The sequence below is a fragment of the Clinocottus analis genome, unplaced genomic scaffold (assembly GCF_023055335.1).
Source record: "Clinocottus analis isolate CAN_PGR_092001 unplaced genomic scaffold, fCliAna1.0.p SCAF_70, whole genome shotgun sequence".
NCBI classification, from domain to species: domain Eukaryota; kingdom Metazoa; phylum Chordata; class Actinopteri; order Perciformes; family Cottidae; genus Clinocottus; species Clinocottus analis.
The window spans coordinates 107,578-122,900 of NW_027176230.1; the positions used below are offsets into that span (position 1 = coordinate 107,578).

Genomic DNA, 15,323 nt, shown 5'->3' on the forward strand with positions numbered 1-15,323 from the left:
TCTAGAGCTACATAATTATATAGGTTGTGACATCTATCTATCGATCGATCGATCGATCGATCGATCGATATATATACACACACACACACACACACACACACACACACACACACACACACACACACACACACACACACACACACACACACACACACACACACACTGTGTGTTGCTGCCACCTAGAGCACATACAGAGACAGACATTGAAATCATTCTATAGCTTCACTTGAGTGTTTAAAATAGAGAACTGGATCTATAGTTCAGTCAAATCTGTCCTTCTGATTATATGGAAAATAATGGACATTGATTAATGTACTAAAAATACAGATTATCTTTTTTTTCTACAATACACATTCAGATTGGTGAAGTGAGGACATTTTACAATGAGTTATTCACTTACGTGCATGATTCAAATCTTCATGGCCTGTTCTGCTTCCATACATGAAATGTGGGAATGTCAGACTCCCTTTCACAAAGAAAACTCATAATTCATACAGGAAAGTATCTGGAGACGTCCTTACAGAACATGTGGAAGAGCACAAATACTATGAAAACAGGGTTTTATTTCATGAAAGTCTGAAGGACTATAACTCAACTAAATCAACACAAACTAGTTGCCTGAACCTGAAGCAGGACCCCTACAGGGCCCGGGCCCCGAGGGGCCGCTTCCTGCTTTGCAGCCTTGTGCCAAGCCCGTACTCTACATAGCTCCCTTCTCCTGACACTCTTCACTTCTCTTCAGGGTCTACTCCTCCAGGGCCGAGTCCTTCACTCCAGCAGCCAGCACCGCGAAGAGGAAGGAGGGGAGGAGGGGCCGCAGGTAGAGGGCCACCTTGGGGAGAGGGTGGGCCAGCACGACCTCCTTCCTCTTCCTGTTCACCGTTTGCATGATCTCATTGGCCAGGACTGACGGGCGCACCCCACGGGTCAGCTGGCTGCTGATGACTGAGGACACAAAGAAAAGTGGTTCCGAGACCTGAAGTCGATCCTTCGAGCCGTCACTTCCACACCGGCTGCTCTACTCACATGCAGCCAGGGGGTTTGGCTTAGGGGCGGGGCTTGGTTTAGGGGCGGGGCCTTCCACAAGCAGCGGCTCAGAGGCGTTGATAAAAGTATGACTGATGGTGCTGACAACTATCCCATAATCCTTCACTTCAGCCCGGAGGCAGTCGAAGAAGGCCTGCGCCGCATGCTTTGATGCAGCATCTGAAAGGTGTCTCACACACACACACACACACACACACACACACACACACAGACACACACACACACACACACACGAGACATGACATGGTTGTATAGAAGTCATTCCTCACATAACACGTAAAGGACCTCTGAGAGTGTTAAGTGTATTTAATAGTGTGTTCCCTTTTTAATGTCTTTTATTTTGAAGTTTTGTTTTTGTCAGTGTATTTTCGGTTGCGCTCTTATTTTGAAGGTACAAACCCTTGTAAGTTGGTAGTAAGAAATGAGAGAAAAGGAAAAGTTGCTATAACGACATGAAATACTTATAAAAAGGTTACGGGAGTGTTTTATATGAGAACAAGGTTCGTTAGTGTCCGCTCAAGTTCATTTTTGATCAAATATTGTTTTAAATTGTGACGGTTTTGTGTCAGAGCTTAAGCTAACCAACTGCTCTTTCCGTTTTTCTCCATAGTTCTTACGGTGAGTCCAGTGAACCTCTGTGAACCATCATGTGCTGTGATGCTGCTGCGGCACAGTGAGAACGCTCACATGAAACCTGGTGTGAGGCTAAGCTCAGAGACTTGTTTCTCTTGTTTAGTCCACCCTCTTTGATATGCGTTGAATGGACAAAATAATAGATACACCTGTCAGTAAAACACTACAGTTCAACAGCATCACAAACGGGACAGAGCCTGGACATTGTTGAGCAGCTCACATGAACTTCTGAACGGGATCGCCAGTCGTCCCTGGATGCTGTTGATCAGCACCATGTGCCCCGATCTTCTGGAGATCATTGTTGGAAGAACACCTGCCACATTATTTGGACATATTAGCATTAAATAAAAACAACATCAGAGAAATAGGAGCAGGCGTCCAGCGTACCTTTGGCCAGCGTGCTGGGGCCGAAGTAGTTCACGTCCATGACGTGTCTGTCCAGCTGGAGGGAGACGCTTTGCACCGGCGCCTTCAGCTTCACGCTGCTGTTGCACAGCAGCACGTCCACGCAGCCGTAGCACTGCAGCACCTCGGCCACCACGTCCTCCATGCTGTCCATGTCGCTGAAGTCCAGTATCACCAGCTTTGGGGCGAACGTCTAGCGAGACAAGACTGTATTAGTGTGCTAACGTGTTGTGTTCATCAAGCATCAAGCTGAGTGGTGTGCTGCTGCCACGACACATGCTACCAGTTAGAAGGACAGCATTGGACGGGACCGAGGGAGTCAGGATGCAAAGTCACTTCTGCTGGAACAAAACACTTCAGGTTACTTCAAGATGTGTTCACGACTTCACCCGAACACAAAATGACTCCACTTTAAAGGAATAGTTCTACATTTTGAGAGCTATGTTTTCTTGCTGAGACTGAGAGGAGAACGTCAGTATTCTGGACATATTGTGGTAATAACCTGCAGTGAAAAGAGAGCTGAGCTGCAGTCAGTGAGAGGGAAGCAGCAGTCAGGAACATGGATGACACATCAAGGCCCACCAGCTCCTTATGTTTGCTAAGTCTAATTATATTATGGATATGCTTTTTCCTCCATTTGGACACCTGTGCTCTGTCCTGTGTGTAGAAGACAGTGTGAGTCAGACAGGATGTCCTGCTATTGTGTTGACAGAGGGCGGAAGCGAGAGGCGGGAGGCTCAGAGCAGAGCATGCTGATGGGAACAGGACGGCTCTCCTGAAGCTGTGAACATGTCGCGGCCCTGCAGTCTCTCCTGTGGAGGCTCTGAGGCTCTGAGGCCGACTGCAACGTGTCCAGACTACAGACAGAGCGTTGACAGGAGGGACCTGGAGAAACTCGGGTTCCTCAGCTGTTTTAGAGAGAGGGACCTGGAGAAACTCGGGTTCCTCAGCTGTTTTAGAGAGAGGGACCTGGAGAAACTCGGGTTCCTCAGCTGTTTTAGAGAGAGGGACCTGGAGAAACTCGGGTTCCTCAGCTGTTTTAGAGAGAGCAGTGGGTTCAGGGAGCGGGCTTTCGTCCGTGTGGCGTGTTGACGGTGTTTCCAGTGACTCCTCCCCTCACCTCTCTGGGGTCAGCGTCATCAGTCAGGTCACTGAACAGAGACTCCAGCTTGTCCCAGCTGCTCCCACACAGGATCAGCCTGGCCCCGCCCTCGTGGAAGAGATGTGCGCACTCTGAACACAAAGATAAAGCAACTAATTTGTTTACTTGAGGAGCCATAAGAACATTAATACCACTGGGGTGTGTCTATGCTGAATATGAAGCATTAACTTTACGCACAGACCACAAGCATGAGGGGCTGTGTCACTTCTTGGGCGGCAGCAGGCACTTCCTGTTGGCTTGTTGTCACAGTGACTGCTTCCGAGCAGGAAGTGCATGGTACATAAGTGATAGGCATTGCTAGGCAACCAGCCAAGACCGCAGACAGTCCTGCTTCACCTCAAACGCATCGCCACGCAAACGCCTCCAGCTGCTGATGGAGACGTGGAAGTGTCTCTCGTTTGACATCGTTCTGCTTGGATCCTCGTTACAATGTTTCCACCTCTATGAGGAAGAGCGATGGTTGAGGCTTTGTACTCTCATCGTCTCACAGTCTGATTGACTCTTCATCCTGCTACAGTGCAGCAGGATCAACTGCATACAAATCACAATACTGCATTCCTTTATGTGTTTCAAATGGTATGCAGGATTTTCCTCCAAAAATCATTCTTTGATCAAATTAATCACCTTAATGTGTTTTCATATCTACAGAATGAAGTAAATACACACGAGAGAGATTCAAGCTGTTTAACAGTTAGAGTCCAGGACCATGATGCAACAGTCACAGAGCGCGATGCTGAGGCCAACGCTTCTCTTCTGGTTTCACTGTCAGGTTGAAGTCATCTCAGTTGTCTTGCTGCCTCATTGTTTGGCTTTCTGTTGTTTTTTTGCTTTTACTTTGTCTGTGAAAGCACTTTGTAAACTGGTTTTAAGGATGACACAGTATGCAACAAGCTGCATGGGATAGGGATATTATTATTATTATTATACATATATACACTCCTCTTTCTGTATTCGACATATTCTGATTCAATATTACAGGTGTTACATAATATTACAGGTGTTACATAACTCACGGTTCAGAGCAACACATGCTGAAGGGAGCACTCTTTGTGTTCATGGCTACAATAATCATCAAATGACACACATCCAAGATGGAAACCGCCACAAGGCGAGACAGGTGAACAGCACATGTACCTGTTCCCACGCCGGACACAGCATCAGTGATCACTACCACTTTGTTCCGCACTGAGGACTTGGACATGAACTGCATGACTTCATTGTAGATGTAGTAGAACCCTGCCGCCACCACCACCAGCAGGGGCAACAGCATCACAGAGGGCAGGGCCATGTTCTGTAGAGGAGAACAGGGTCAGTGCAACAGCATCACAGAGGGCCATGTTCTGTAGAGGAGAACAGGGTCAGTGCAACAGCATCACAGAGGGCCATGTTCTGTAGAGGAGAACAGGGTCAGTGCAACAGCATCACAGAGGGCCATGTTCTGTAGAGGAGAACAGGGTCAGTGCAACAGCATCACAGAGGGCCATGTTCTGTAGAGGAGAACAGGGTCAGTGCAACAGCATCACAGAGGGCCATGTTCTGTAGAGGAGAACAGGGTCAGTGCAACAGCATCACAGAGGGCCATGTTCTGTAGAGGAGAACAGGGTCAGTGCAACAGCATCACAGAGGGCCATGTTCTGTAGAGGAGAACAGGGTCAGTGCAACAGCATCACAGAGGGCCATGTTCTGTAGAGGAGAACAGGGTCAGTGCAACAGCATCACAGAGGGCCATGTTCTGTAGAGGAGAACAGGGTCAGTGCAACAGCATCACAGAAGGCCATGTTCTGTAGAGGAGAACAGGGTCAGTGCAACAGCATCACAGAGGGCCATGTTCTGTAGAGGAGAACAGGGTCAGTGCAACAGCATCACAGAGGGCCATGTTCTGTAGAGGAGAACAGGGTCAGTGCAACAGCATCACAGAGGGCCATGTTCTGTAGAGGAGAACAGGGTCAGTGCAACAGCATCACAGAAGGCCATGTTCTGTAGAGGAGAACAGGGTCAGTGCAACAGCATCACAGAAGGCCATGTTCTGTAGAGGAGAACAGGGTCAGTGCAACAGCATCACAGAGGGCCATGTTCTGTAGAGGAGAACAGGGTCAGTGCAACAGCATCACAGAGGGCCATGTTCTGTAGAGGAGAACAGGGTCAGTGCAACAGCATCACAGAAGGCCATGTTCTGTAGAGGAGAACAGGGTCAGTGCAACAGCATCACAGAGGGCCATGTTCTGTAGAGGAGAACAGGGTCAGTGCAACAGCATCACAGAAGGCCATGTTCTGCCTGCACTAGAGGAGCAGCAGTGTGTGTGATGGGTCAGCTGGGATCAGGTTCTGGTGAGCTCATTGGTGGTGTAAACTAATACAGTGTCAATACAAAACAAAAGTACATGCAGAACACATCTCAATGATCTGAATCCTGAATCCTGTAAATGTGTTTTTAAATCTCGAACTCTGGCCCACAGTCATTAGTACTTTTCAACATGAGTATACTTGCAGACCATCCGATCTCTGCAGCATGTGCACCTTGACTGTGACAAACTATTGTTCCTCCATTCAGCATTTGGTGTCCTTGTGAAGAAAACACACACACACACACACACACACACACACACACACACACACACACACACACACACACATATATATATATATATTTAGCTATTCTCCTCAAACTCATTTTACATTGTAGTAAAATGAGTTTGAGGAGAGGAGCTCAATATATTCTGGTCCTGCTGCCACCACAGCATGGCATGCACCACGTCACCTCCAGGACACTGATACCCCATGGGGGGCAACTGAGACGCTCACGCCTACAAGCATGGGACGACCTCACTTGCCCTGCTTCACTTGGAAAAATACATTAAAATAAACCTTTTATAAACGTGTATTTATGATGCCTTCTGAGACCCAGTTCACCTCTATGTATGTATGTATGTGTGTGTGTGTGTGTGTGTGTGTGTGTGTGTATATATATATATATATATATATATATATATATATATATATATATATATATATATATATATATATACACACACACACACACACACACACACACACACACACACACACACACACACACACACACACACACACACACACACACCTGTAATCCATGCTATTGCTGGTTAACTCACAGCACAGGGAGCTGATCCTTCAGGTGGTTGTTTAGCTTCAGTGAAGTGAGGAGTCCTGGTCCATTCGCTCTGCTGCTGTGTCTGTGGGTGCTGCTGCTGTGTCTGTGGGTGCTGCTGCTGTGTCTGTGGGTGCTGCTGCTGTGTCTGTGGGTGCTGCTGCTGTGTCTGTGAGTGCTGCTGCTTAGAATAGCCTCCGCTTCAGTGAGCCATGAATACACATGGTATCTGAGGCATGTCCCCTTGTTGCCAGCATGAAGGAAAGGAGGGAAGGTGAATCTTGCTGCTGTTCTTGTCATGTTTTACAACTCTCTTATCAATAAAGATGGAAAGCAGAAATCCTTGACTATTAATTGTATTTGTCTGGGTTCTTCTAGAATAACTAAATGCTGTGCATGAGGAGCAGTGTAATGCTTGGACTATCCATTTATAAACTCTGTCTTCATTTTGATCTGGACCCCACACCAGAACGTCTTGTGACTGTTTCCCAGTAGTGACGACAGATAAACACCTGGCAGGTGAAGCACCTGTACCTCTTCTATGGACGTTCCTGAGTGGTCTCCAGGACCACATTCACTCACACATAAGGTGAAAAGCAAACAGTTTCAACATTGTACTTTTTACTACGTTATTCTGGAATAGTAAGGCAGATTCAGATTGTACATATAAAGTACATCATTATGTTGGCATTGTCATATTTCTTAACAAAATATGAAATAGTTATCAAAAATGCTTCTTTAATGTAAGACATATTCAAGATTAAAGATGTTTTTACTGCCATATGCACAGACAACAGAGCTTATTTTGCTCCTCCTAACACATATGTTAAAAGGACATATATATATATATATATATATATATATATATATATATATATATATATATATATATATATATATATATCCTATATGTCACAACCTATATAATTATGTAGCTCTAAAAAGCATGCAGTTGTGCTTAATCTACTTTTACTTGTAAAATACTTCATGTTCAGCTGTGAATACTTCTACGACCTGCTTCTTGTAAAGGCGGCGCTGTTTCGCTGCGCTGTGTTGCTTCTTCCGCCTCTGCAGCTGACTCCCATACTTACTCCCATACTTACTGAGCATGTGTGAATGGCAGACTGTCCGTATTGTTTATCTGACTTTACTTTTACCAGGTTTTCTAGTTCCACAATGGGAGCGTCATGAAACGCCCCGTCCCGTGCTCTCGTTGTGGGCGGAGCCAGTGAGCAGTCATCGCGAGACTCTGTAGAATTCCAGGAGCTTGTACGGGCTCTCCGCTCCCCCTTCGTTCCGCTGGGAATGATGAAAATACACCTATGCTAACCAGGCTAGTTATGGAACCAACCCCTAAATACCCGTTTTGCCCTCTGTGACTGGCCAAGGGGGCTTTCCATGCATGCGACGTCTCTACCGGAGGGAAAACCGTCAGAATCTTCCGACCGTCTCTGTTTTTAAAGTCCTGTTAAAGACGCCAGCCTGTAGAAGATCCCATTAGCGAGTTAGCTCCTGGCTAGCTTAGCGCTGGACAACTTCGCACGGGCTGACTGCTGCGCCCTGGAGAGTCGCCTGCTGTCTGGATGCAAGCTTTCTTTTTGGCTGGGTCCTTCACATGGGAATCAGTTGTTACTTGATGGAGCTCGGCTGCGATAACTGTGTGCAAATTATGATTTTGTGGCGTACGCCATCGCGTTATTGATTAAAAAAACCTGGCAAGCTAACAGGATATTAGCCACCTCCGTTCTGTGGTCGCAGGCCATGGACTGAAACGCTTTCATCACTGATCACTGAATGAGTGATGAGAAGGCTGGCTTCATGGCAGGTCATTATTTATTGGAAAGCAGCCATTGGATACAACTAAACAGACAAAAGAAGCGTTTGATTTGAACCTCAACCCCGAACCATTCAGTCCCGGTGAACATGCGTCGTGCGGGAGCTTTGTGGAAGTTGCACTAGAAGGAGCAGCGGGATTTACTGCACGCTGATCCCCGCGTTGCAGAGGTGATACCCCGGAGTCCAAAGGAGGGGAAAGATCATGTCTGCTGCCAAAGAAAACCCCTGTAGGAAATTCCAGGCGAACTTCTTCAACAAAAGTAAATGTCAGAACTGCTTCAAACCACGAGAGCTGCATCTGTTGACGGACCAGGACTTGACGCAGGTAAGCAGTGCTACCTGTTCGAAACAACAATAGTCACTTTAAGAACATGTATATTCTCATATTTAAAAGTGCCTAAATTGCCTGCATACTCAAATATGAATTGTTAATCTCTGTGGCTGCTGCCACACTTTGTGAAGTACAGCCTGACGTGTTGTCTGGTGAAAACTCCTTTCTGAAATGTGTAGTATGTTTTCTTTGCTTCACATATGTGTGTGTCGTAATGACAACGTGGAGGCACCGGACAGCCCGTTGTCGCAGTATATTCTAGGGTGTCTTCACTTTCATCTGGCTGGCCAAGGGTGGTGAAAGTGAGTTTCTGTGGATTCCTTCTAACTTCAATGTCTACCTTTGCCTGCCAGGTTGTCTCTGTGATTGCGTGTGTAAGCCGCAGCTGTTGTGTCTCTCCAGTTGTGAGTTGTTAGTGTGCACCTCTGGCTGAGTGACCACTATGTAGAAGCTGCTGGGACTTAAATGAAGAACAGAGTTGTGTAGAGTAAAGAGGAAGAGTGGCTCCATTTAGCGGTGTGGGATGTATTGTGGGCGTGTGTCCTGAGTCCCTGTTTCTGCCCCGCAGATCATTAGTTTATTCTGTTGTATCCTGTAATTGATCCCAGACATTGAACACTGCACTGAGCCAAACGGAAACGTCAGCATCCTCCCTTCCTCTGCGAGTGTGTGGGGACAGACTAGCTTTTCAGAAGTGTGTGTTGCTATCTGCATTGCGTATGTTTTCGGGTTAACACTGAGGGCCTCCGGTGTCAGGACAGCGCTTAAGGTTACATCACTTCCTCTAATCTCCCTGTGACCTGGCCCACACGCGCTTCCACAGGATGATGACACGTATTGTCCTGGCCTTTGAGATTGATATGCCATCAGCTTTGCATCAGCAGTCACCCGTTGGCTGTTGGAACTGCCTCAAGTTTGTCAGCCATCCGAACTGTAAGCAGGCAGCTCATTTGCACAAGCAGGTTTTGCAAGTGCTCTGTCTGGACGGTCCTTGAACCAGGCCATTAGCGGCCTAAAGCTGTGTTATGTAACGCCACATAAACAGTGTTAAACTTCTGAGCCTTGCTCAACAGCTCATGGTAAGGGTTAGGCTTTGCAAAGTGTTCCCCAAGTACAGAAACTGACTTAGACGAGATAAACTCAATAACCCAGTGAACAGAAAGCTCCGGTAAAGCTGTGTAATGTTGTTAAAACCTGGTGAAGTGAATTCGAGCCTGGATTGAGAAGGCTACCCGAGCTGGAGCCCGAGAAGGCATTCCTAAAACAGATGGTCCCTGTGGAAAAGTTAGCAAAAGTCTGAACCACAGTATCTTCTATTAACAGTCTTTGTTAAACACTGTTAGAACAAGGGCGTCCTGAGGGGAGGGTCGTCATTCTATTTCAGTCAATGTGCTCCAAAAAGAGTTTTTATTTCCCCAATCAAGCTGAAGGACTGGGACACAAGAAGAGAAAGGAAGTGTGGGCTGTGAAACCAGAGTAGAGCTTCCTTGCGGCTGCTGCGCCATCCCACCATGTGAGGTTATAAGGACACAACCGTAACAACGCATAGCTTTAACTTGTACATTCCAGCGCTTGTTTTCACCACTCAAAGACAGACCCCATGACTCATACAGTGTTTCTGTAAGGGCCTGTTGTCTGAGGACCACTGTTCACACGAATGCTCCCTCTGAGGGCTTCACAACAAGTCTCTAGTTATCTTGACTTAGTTAAGCCGTGACTTGGTCTCATGAAGCAGTGGCACGTCCGTTATTCTCAATTAAGCCTGCACAACCACAACCTGCACAACCACAACCTGCACAACCACAACCTGTATCACCACAACCTGCACAACCACAACCTGCACAACCACAACCTGTATCACCACAACCTGCACAACCACAACCTGTATCACCACAACCTGCACAACCACAACCTGTATCACCACAACCTGCACAACCACAACCTGCACAACCACAACCTGCACAACCACAACCTGTATCACCACAACCTGCACAACCACAACCTGCACAACCACAACCTGTATCACCACAACCTGCACAACCACAACCTAAGTTAATCCCTGTTAGGTTGGCCTAACAGGGATGCTAACTACCCAAACCAGCGTGTTTTACAGTCGTGCCATTCTCATGTGTTTTTGTCTCATTTGTATAAGACTGCATTAAAATACCACAATTATATTTTGTCCTTCAGTAACTGTTATTATTTTGGACTGTTGGTGAGTTTTGTGAGACAGGAGGAATTGTGCATATATCAGTTTATGTATAATATTTAACAACTGTTGTCCCTCTTCGGCAGGCAGTAAAGTGTATTGTTCACTGCCGAGGGCGCAGCGGAGCTACTTGTCTTCTGTGTCATGCTTTTACCTTCTTAACAATTAATAACCCTCAAAATGCTTTTTGTACATGTGTTCATGTGTCACAAACTGCTGTGTTGTGGTTAAACACCACAACACAACAGTTTGTGACACATAAACAAATTAGAACACTAATAATTTTATAAAATCACACCGCCGAACTGCATGCTGGGTACTATCACAAGAAGAAGAAACTCGGTCTCTACACTAAAAAACAGAAAAGAGTGATGCAGGAGGAACAACTAGAGACCAAAGATGCACAGAGACAACTTTTACTGTGTGGAGTTTGTTATAAATGTACGTTGGTACATCGAGGGGGATAAGAAGATGAACATGGAGGGACTTAGGACCCAGGGGAGTGAAGGTGAACATAACAGGAAGAGACTGACCAGAAGCGCTGCACATGTTCACTGCAGTGGGCCAGCAGGCAGTGAACAGCTGTTCAGTTGGTCAATGGATAAATGTGTTACTCAAAATCCCATCACATTCAAAAGGGAGTTCAATTGATTTATATCTTCTATCTTTATATCTTGCACAAATTAAGTACACATTTATAAACAAGCTTGAATTTAACCATCTTTAACATTCATGACAACTGTCAATTAGTGAATGTCTTCGGGAAAGTAACATAAATATCCTGTAATCTTATGTAGGAAAAACCTACTGACACTGAGGATTCTTTCTCACTACGAGCGGAGGGGTTAGTGGGTTGGTTAGCGAGCGGAGTGGTTAGTGGGTGGTTAGCGAGCGGAGGGGTTAGTGGGTTGGTTAGCGAGCGGAGTGGTTAGTGGGTGGTTAGCCAGCGGAGTGGTTAGTGGGTTGTTACCGAGCGGAGTGGTTAGTGGGTTGGTTAGCGAGCGGTGTGGTTAGAGGGTTGGTTAGCGAGCGGAGTGGTTAGAGGGTGGTTAGCCAGCGGAGTGGTTAGTGGGTTGTTACCGAGCGGTGTGGTTAGTGGGTTGGTTAGCGAGCGGTGTGGTTAGTGGGTTGGCTAGCGAGTGGTTAGCGAGTGGTGTGGTTAATGAGTGGTTAGCGAGTGGAGTGGTTAGTGGGCAGTTAGCGAGCGGTGTGGGTAGTGGGCAGTTAGCGAGCGGTGTGGTTATGAGTGGTTAGTGAGCGGTGTGGTTAGTGGGTTGGTTAGCGAGCGGAGTGGTTAGTGGCTTGGTTAGCGAGCGGAGTGGTTAGTGAGTGGTTAGTGAGCGGTTTGGTTAGCGAGTGGTTAGCGAGCGGTGTGGTTAGCGAGTAGTTAGCGAGTTGTTAGTGAGCGGTGTGGTTAGCGAGTGGTTAGCGAGCGGTGTGGTTAGCGAGTAGTTAGCGAGCGGTGTGGTTAGCGAGTGGTTAGCAAGCGGTGTGGTCAGCGTGTGGTTAGCGAGCGGTGTCGCTAGCAAGCAGTGTGGTTAGCGTGTGGTTAGCGAGCGGTGTGGTTAGCGAGTGGTTAGCGAGCGGTGTGGTTAGCGAGTAGTTAGCGAGCGGTGTGGTTAGCGAGTGGTTAGCAAGCGGTGTGGTCAGCGTGTGGTTAGCGAGCGGTGTCGCTAGCAAGCAGTGTGGTTAGCGTGTGGTTAGTGAGCGGTGTGGTTAGCGTGTGGTTAGCGAGTGGTGTGGTTAGCGAGTGGTCTGTCCAGCGGCGTTACCAGCCCTACGGAGCAGACGTTTGAAGTCACAGTTTGTGGCTTGAAAGAGGACTTTCCTTTTCTTATCAATGCTTTGTTTTGTTTTGCCAAGCTATTGTGGAGTTCACATAGAAACTGCAAAGGAACAAAAGCATAAATGCTCTCCAGTATGACGGAGACTTCAGCCACCAGCAGAGGTTGCAGCATGAGAACAGACAACAGGAAACAGGAAATTACACGACTCCTAAAATAGTAACACTTTGAAACTTCAGTTTGAAGGTTCACACGCATTAAATTTAATGCATGTGAAAAGCCTTGTAACCGTAGTTTAAAAATGTAAACTTGTCGTGGAGGAAGTATCAAGCACAACCTACTTCCTGTTTATAGTGGCGCTGCAGCCCAGTTCACGTGATATTCCAGGCGAGTTAGTACGGATCATTTCTAAAGCGCGGCTGAAGCGGCTGCGTGGAGTAGCCTGTAGGATCAGTCTGAGGTTGATGCCATGTCTTTTGTGTGATTTAAAATAATAATTCATATATCTGTGTTTCTGTGATGCTTCTGTGAAACGTTTACACTGCCATCTTGGTCAGAACATCCTTGCAAATGATATTGTAAATCTCAATGGGATTTTCCTGGTTAAAGGTTCAATGCTTAATATAACATAAGCTCCTCTCCGCTCCTCTCCACATGTAATGATTACTCTCTCTGTTCCAGGCTAAACCTATATATGGAGGATGGCTGTGCTTGGCCCCGGAGGGAACGGACTTTGACAATCCTATGCAGAGATCCCGGGTATGAGCATGCATCATACCAATAATATGTCAGGCCCATACTGTGTGTGTGTGTGCGTGTGTGTGTGTGTGTGTATATATATATAAGTGTGTGTATAAGTCCCTACAGCCCCTGTGAAGTAATGACAGTGAGGCTCAACACTAATGCTCAGGTGTCTGTTGAGAAGCAGCAATGTGTCTGTGCTTTTGTGACTAGACTGTGGTACATATCAGGTGTTCCTCATAGTATGTTTTTCTCTTGACAGAAATGGCAGAGGAGATTCTTTGTGCTGTATGAACATGGCTGTCTGCGCTTTGCCCTTGATGAATCAGTAAGTAATACATCTTCTCTGCTGGTCAGTTCTCTTCTTCCTCTCCTTCTGCTTCATGATGCGAAGAGCAGCTCGAGCCACCAATGCATGTTCACTGTGCAGGAGGGTCTCGTGGCTCTGTTCTGGGCTGTCAGAGTGCTGTGCTGTATTGTGAGTTCAGTCACAATGTCCCTTGAAAGATTGAGACAGGCACCAATGATAATAAACACAATTAAAGCTGCCAGCGATGACAAACTGCACGCGTCAGCACGCCAGCTCACTCGACTCTTAGACATTATTTCTAGCATGTCGTATGTGGCGTTGCAACAAACACGTTTCACATTTTTACAATGTCCTGCGGTCCACCATGTTGCGCTAAAGAACACACTAATGTCATGTTGCTGTATAGCATTAACCCACCACACCATGTACATTTCATGGAAATCGGATGACCACGGTCAGATAAAGCTGACTTCCTGTGGTCTGCAGGAGTTTGACATCACTCCATATGGGCCTGTAGACTGTTACCAGCATGAAGAGGTGTATTCCTGTATGAGTAGGCAGTAGCCTGACTTTGCCTCTGGAGATTTGGTGAATCTCTTCGTGTTGCCACTGATGACAATGGGAGGAAACTTCACGTTGCACTTGTGCAAGTTTCCACTGTGTACTGTGTTTCCAGTGGCACCCATGCTTGTGTGTTTTCCTCTTATTGTAACAGTGATTCCAAAAGCGTCCACCTCATTGTGCTTTGGTCTTTTCATGTGCTCCACCAGGCAGGAAAGTGCTTTGTGCTCTGAAACTCACCCAAACCTCTGATAGGAACACTTAAACGCTCATAATTGTTGACCCAATGGCTTACGCCACCAGTGGAGGACAGACTTGTTTAGGGCTGGTTTGAGGTTTCCATTCATTAACCCAGTGATCTTCAACCAGCGTGCCGTGAGAGATCGTCAGACGTGCCGTGGGAAAATGTCCAATTTCACTTAATCAGTCCTAAAAATATGATTTAGTTGCCACAAATAATTTTCCACTGTTGAGCGTCTGAGCCTTCAGTATAGTGGCTGGCCTAGGGATGAAATGCTCTTCCATGCCCGTAGGTAGCGCAATAAGTACCCATCATGCATGCTGTATTATGCTAGAGTGAGACGTTCTGTAACCTTCTTGGTTGTTGGTGTGCCGCAGGATCTTTTTATTGTCAAAAATGTGCTGTGACTCAAAAGAGGTTGAAAAACACTGCATTAAGCCATTCCTCTCATGTGGCCTTTACGCAGTGGACAGATTCACAGGAAACACACCCTCTTCAGTGGATAACAATAATAATAGTTTCAACTTACATAGCACTTGTCATAGTACACAAAGACGCTTTACACAATAGTCAATATCAGACGCAACAGAACACGAACGTGAAGACAAGAGCAAACAAAAACAAACAACAAAATATGTAAGGTAATAAAGAAATAATGAGAAGTAAACAGAAGAGGCTGCGTGGAGCGGAGGACAGGTGCAGAGGTGAACAGGTGAAAGCAGGTTGGAAGAGGTGTGTTTTGATGGCTTGTTTGAATGATGGGAGGGTGGAGCCTGACAAATGTGGATGGGGAGGATGTTCCAGAGGGGGGTGCAGCAGCTGAGAAGGCCCTGTCGCCCCAGATCCACCACCTGGTCCTGATGGTCTTTAGAGCGGTTGTACCGGCGGACTTGAGGCAACGGGTTGGGGTGTGGAGGGGGAGCAGGTCAGCAAGGT

General features: G+C 46.7%; 2 protein-coding genes across 4 annotated transcripts in view; one reads left to right on the forward strand and one right to left on the reverse strand.

Annotated features, from left to right (window-relative positions):
- Window positions 1-543: 543 nt before the first annotated feature.
- Window positions 544-6,972, reverse strand: dhrs7cb (dehydrogenase/reductase (SDR family) member 7Cb). The gene is made up of 7 exons (XM_068566947.1): window positions 6,379-6,972; window positions 4,382-4,538; window positions 3,206-3,318; window positions 2,068-2,278; window positions 1,901-1,993; window positions 1,027-1,206; window positions 544-945 (listed from the first exon to the last, which is right to left on the reverse strand). Exons 2-7 carry the CDS (start codon window positions 4,533-4,535, stop codon window positions 746-748), a joined length of 951 nt encoding a protein of 316 aa, XP_068423048.1. The 5' UTR covers window positions 4,536-4,538; window positions 6,379-6,972; the 3' UTR covers window positions 544-745.
- Window positions 6,973-7,605: 633 nt separating this feature from the next.
- mprip (myosin phosphatase Rho interacting protein) overlaps window positions 7,606-15,323 on the forward strand; it is a 45,029-nt gene continuing 37,311 nt past the window's right edge. For 2 of the 3 annotated variants that reach the window (XM_068566940.1, XM_068566939.1), the window contains exons 1-3: window positions 7,606-8,535; window positions 13,216-13,293; window positions 13,538-13,603. In XM_068566940.1, the coding sequence (XP_068423041.1) occupies window positions 8,413-8,535; window positions 13,216-13,293; window positions 13,538-13,603 (267 nt within the window). In that variant the 5' untranslated portion in view covers window positions 7,606-8,412. The remainder of the gene's footprint in view (window positions 8,536-13,215; window positions 13,294-13,537; window positions 13,604-15,323) is intronic. The other variant, XM_068566941.1, reaches the window with a different exon arrangement.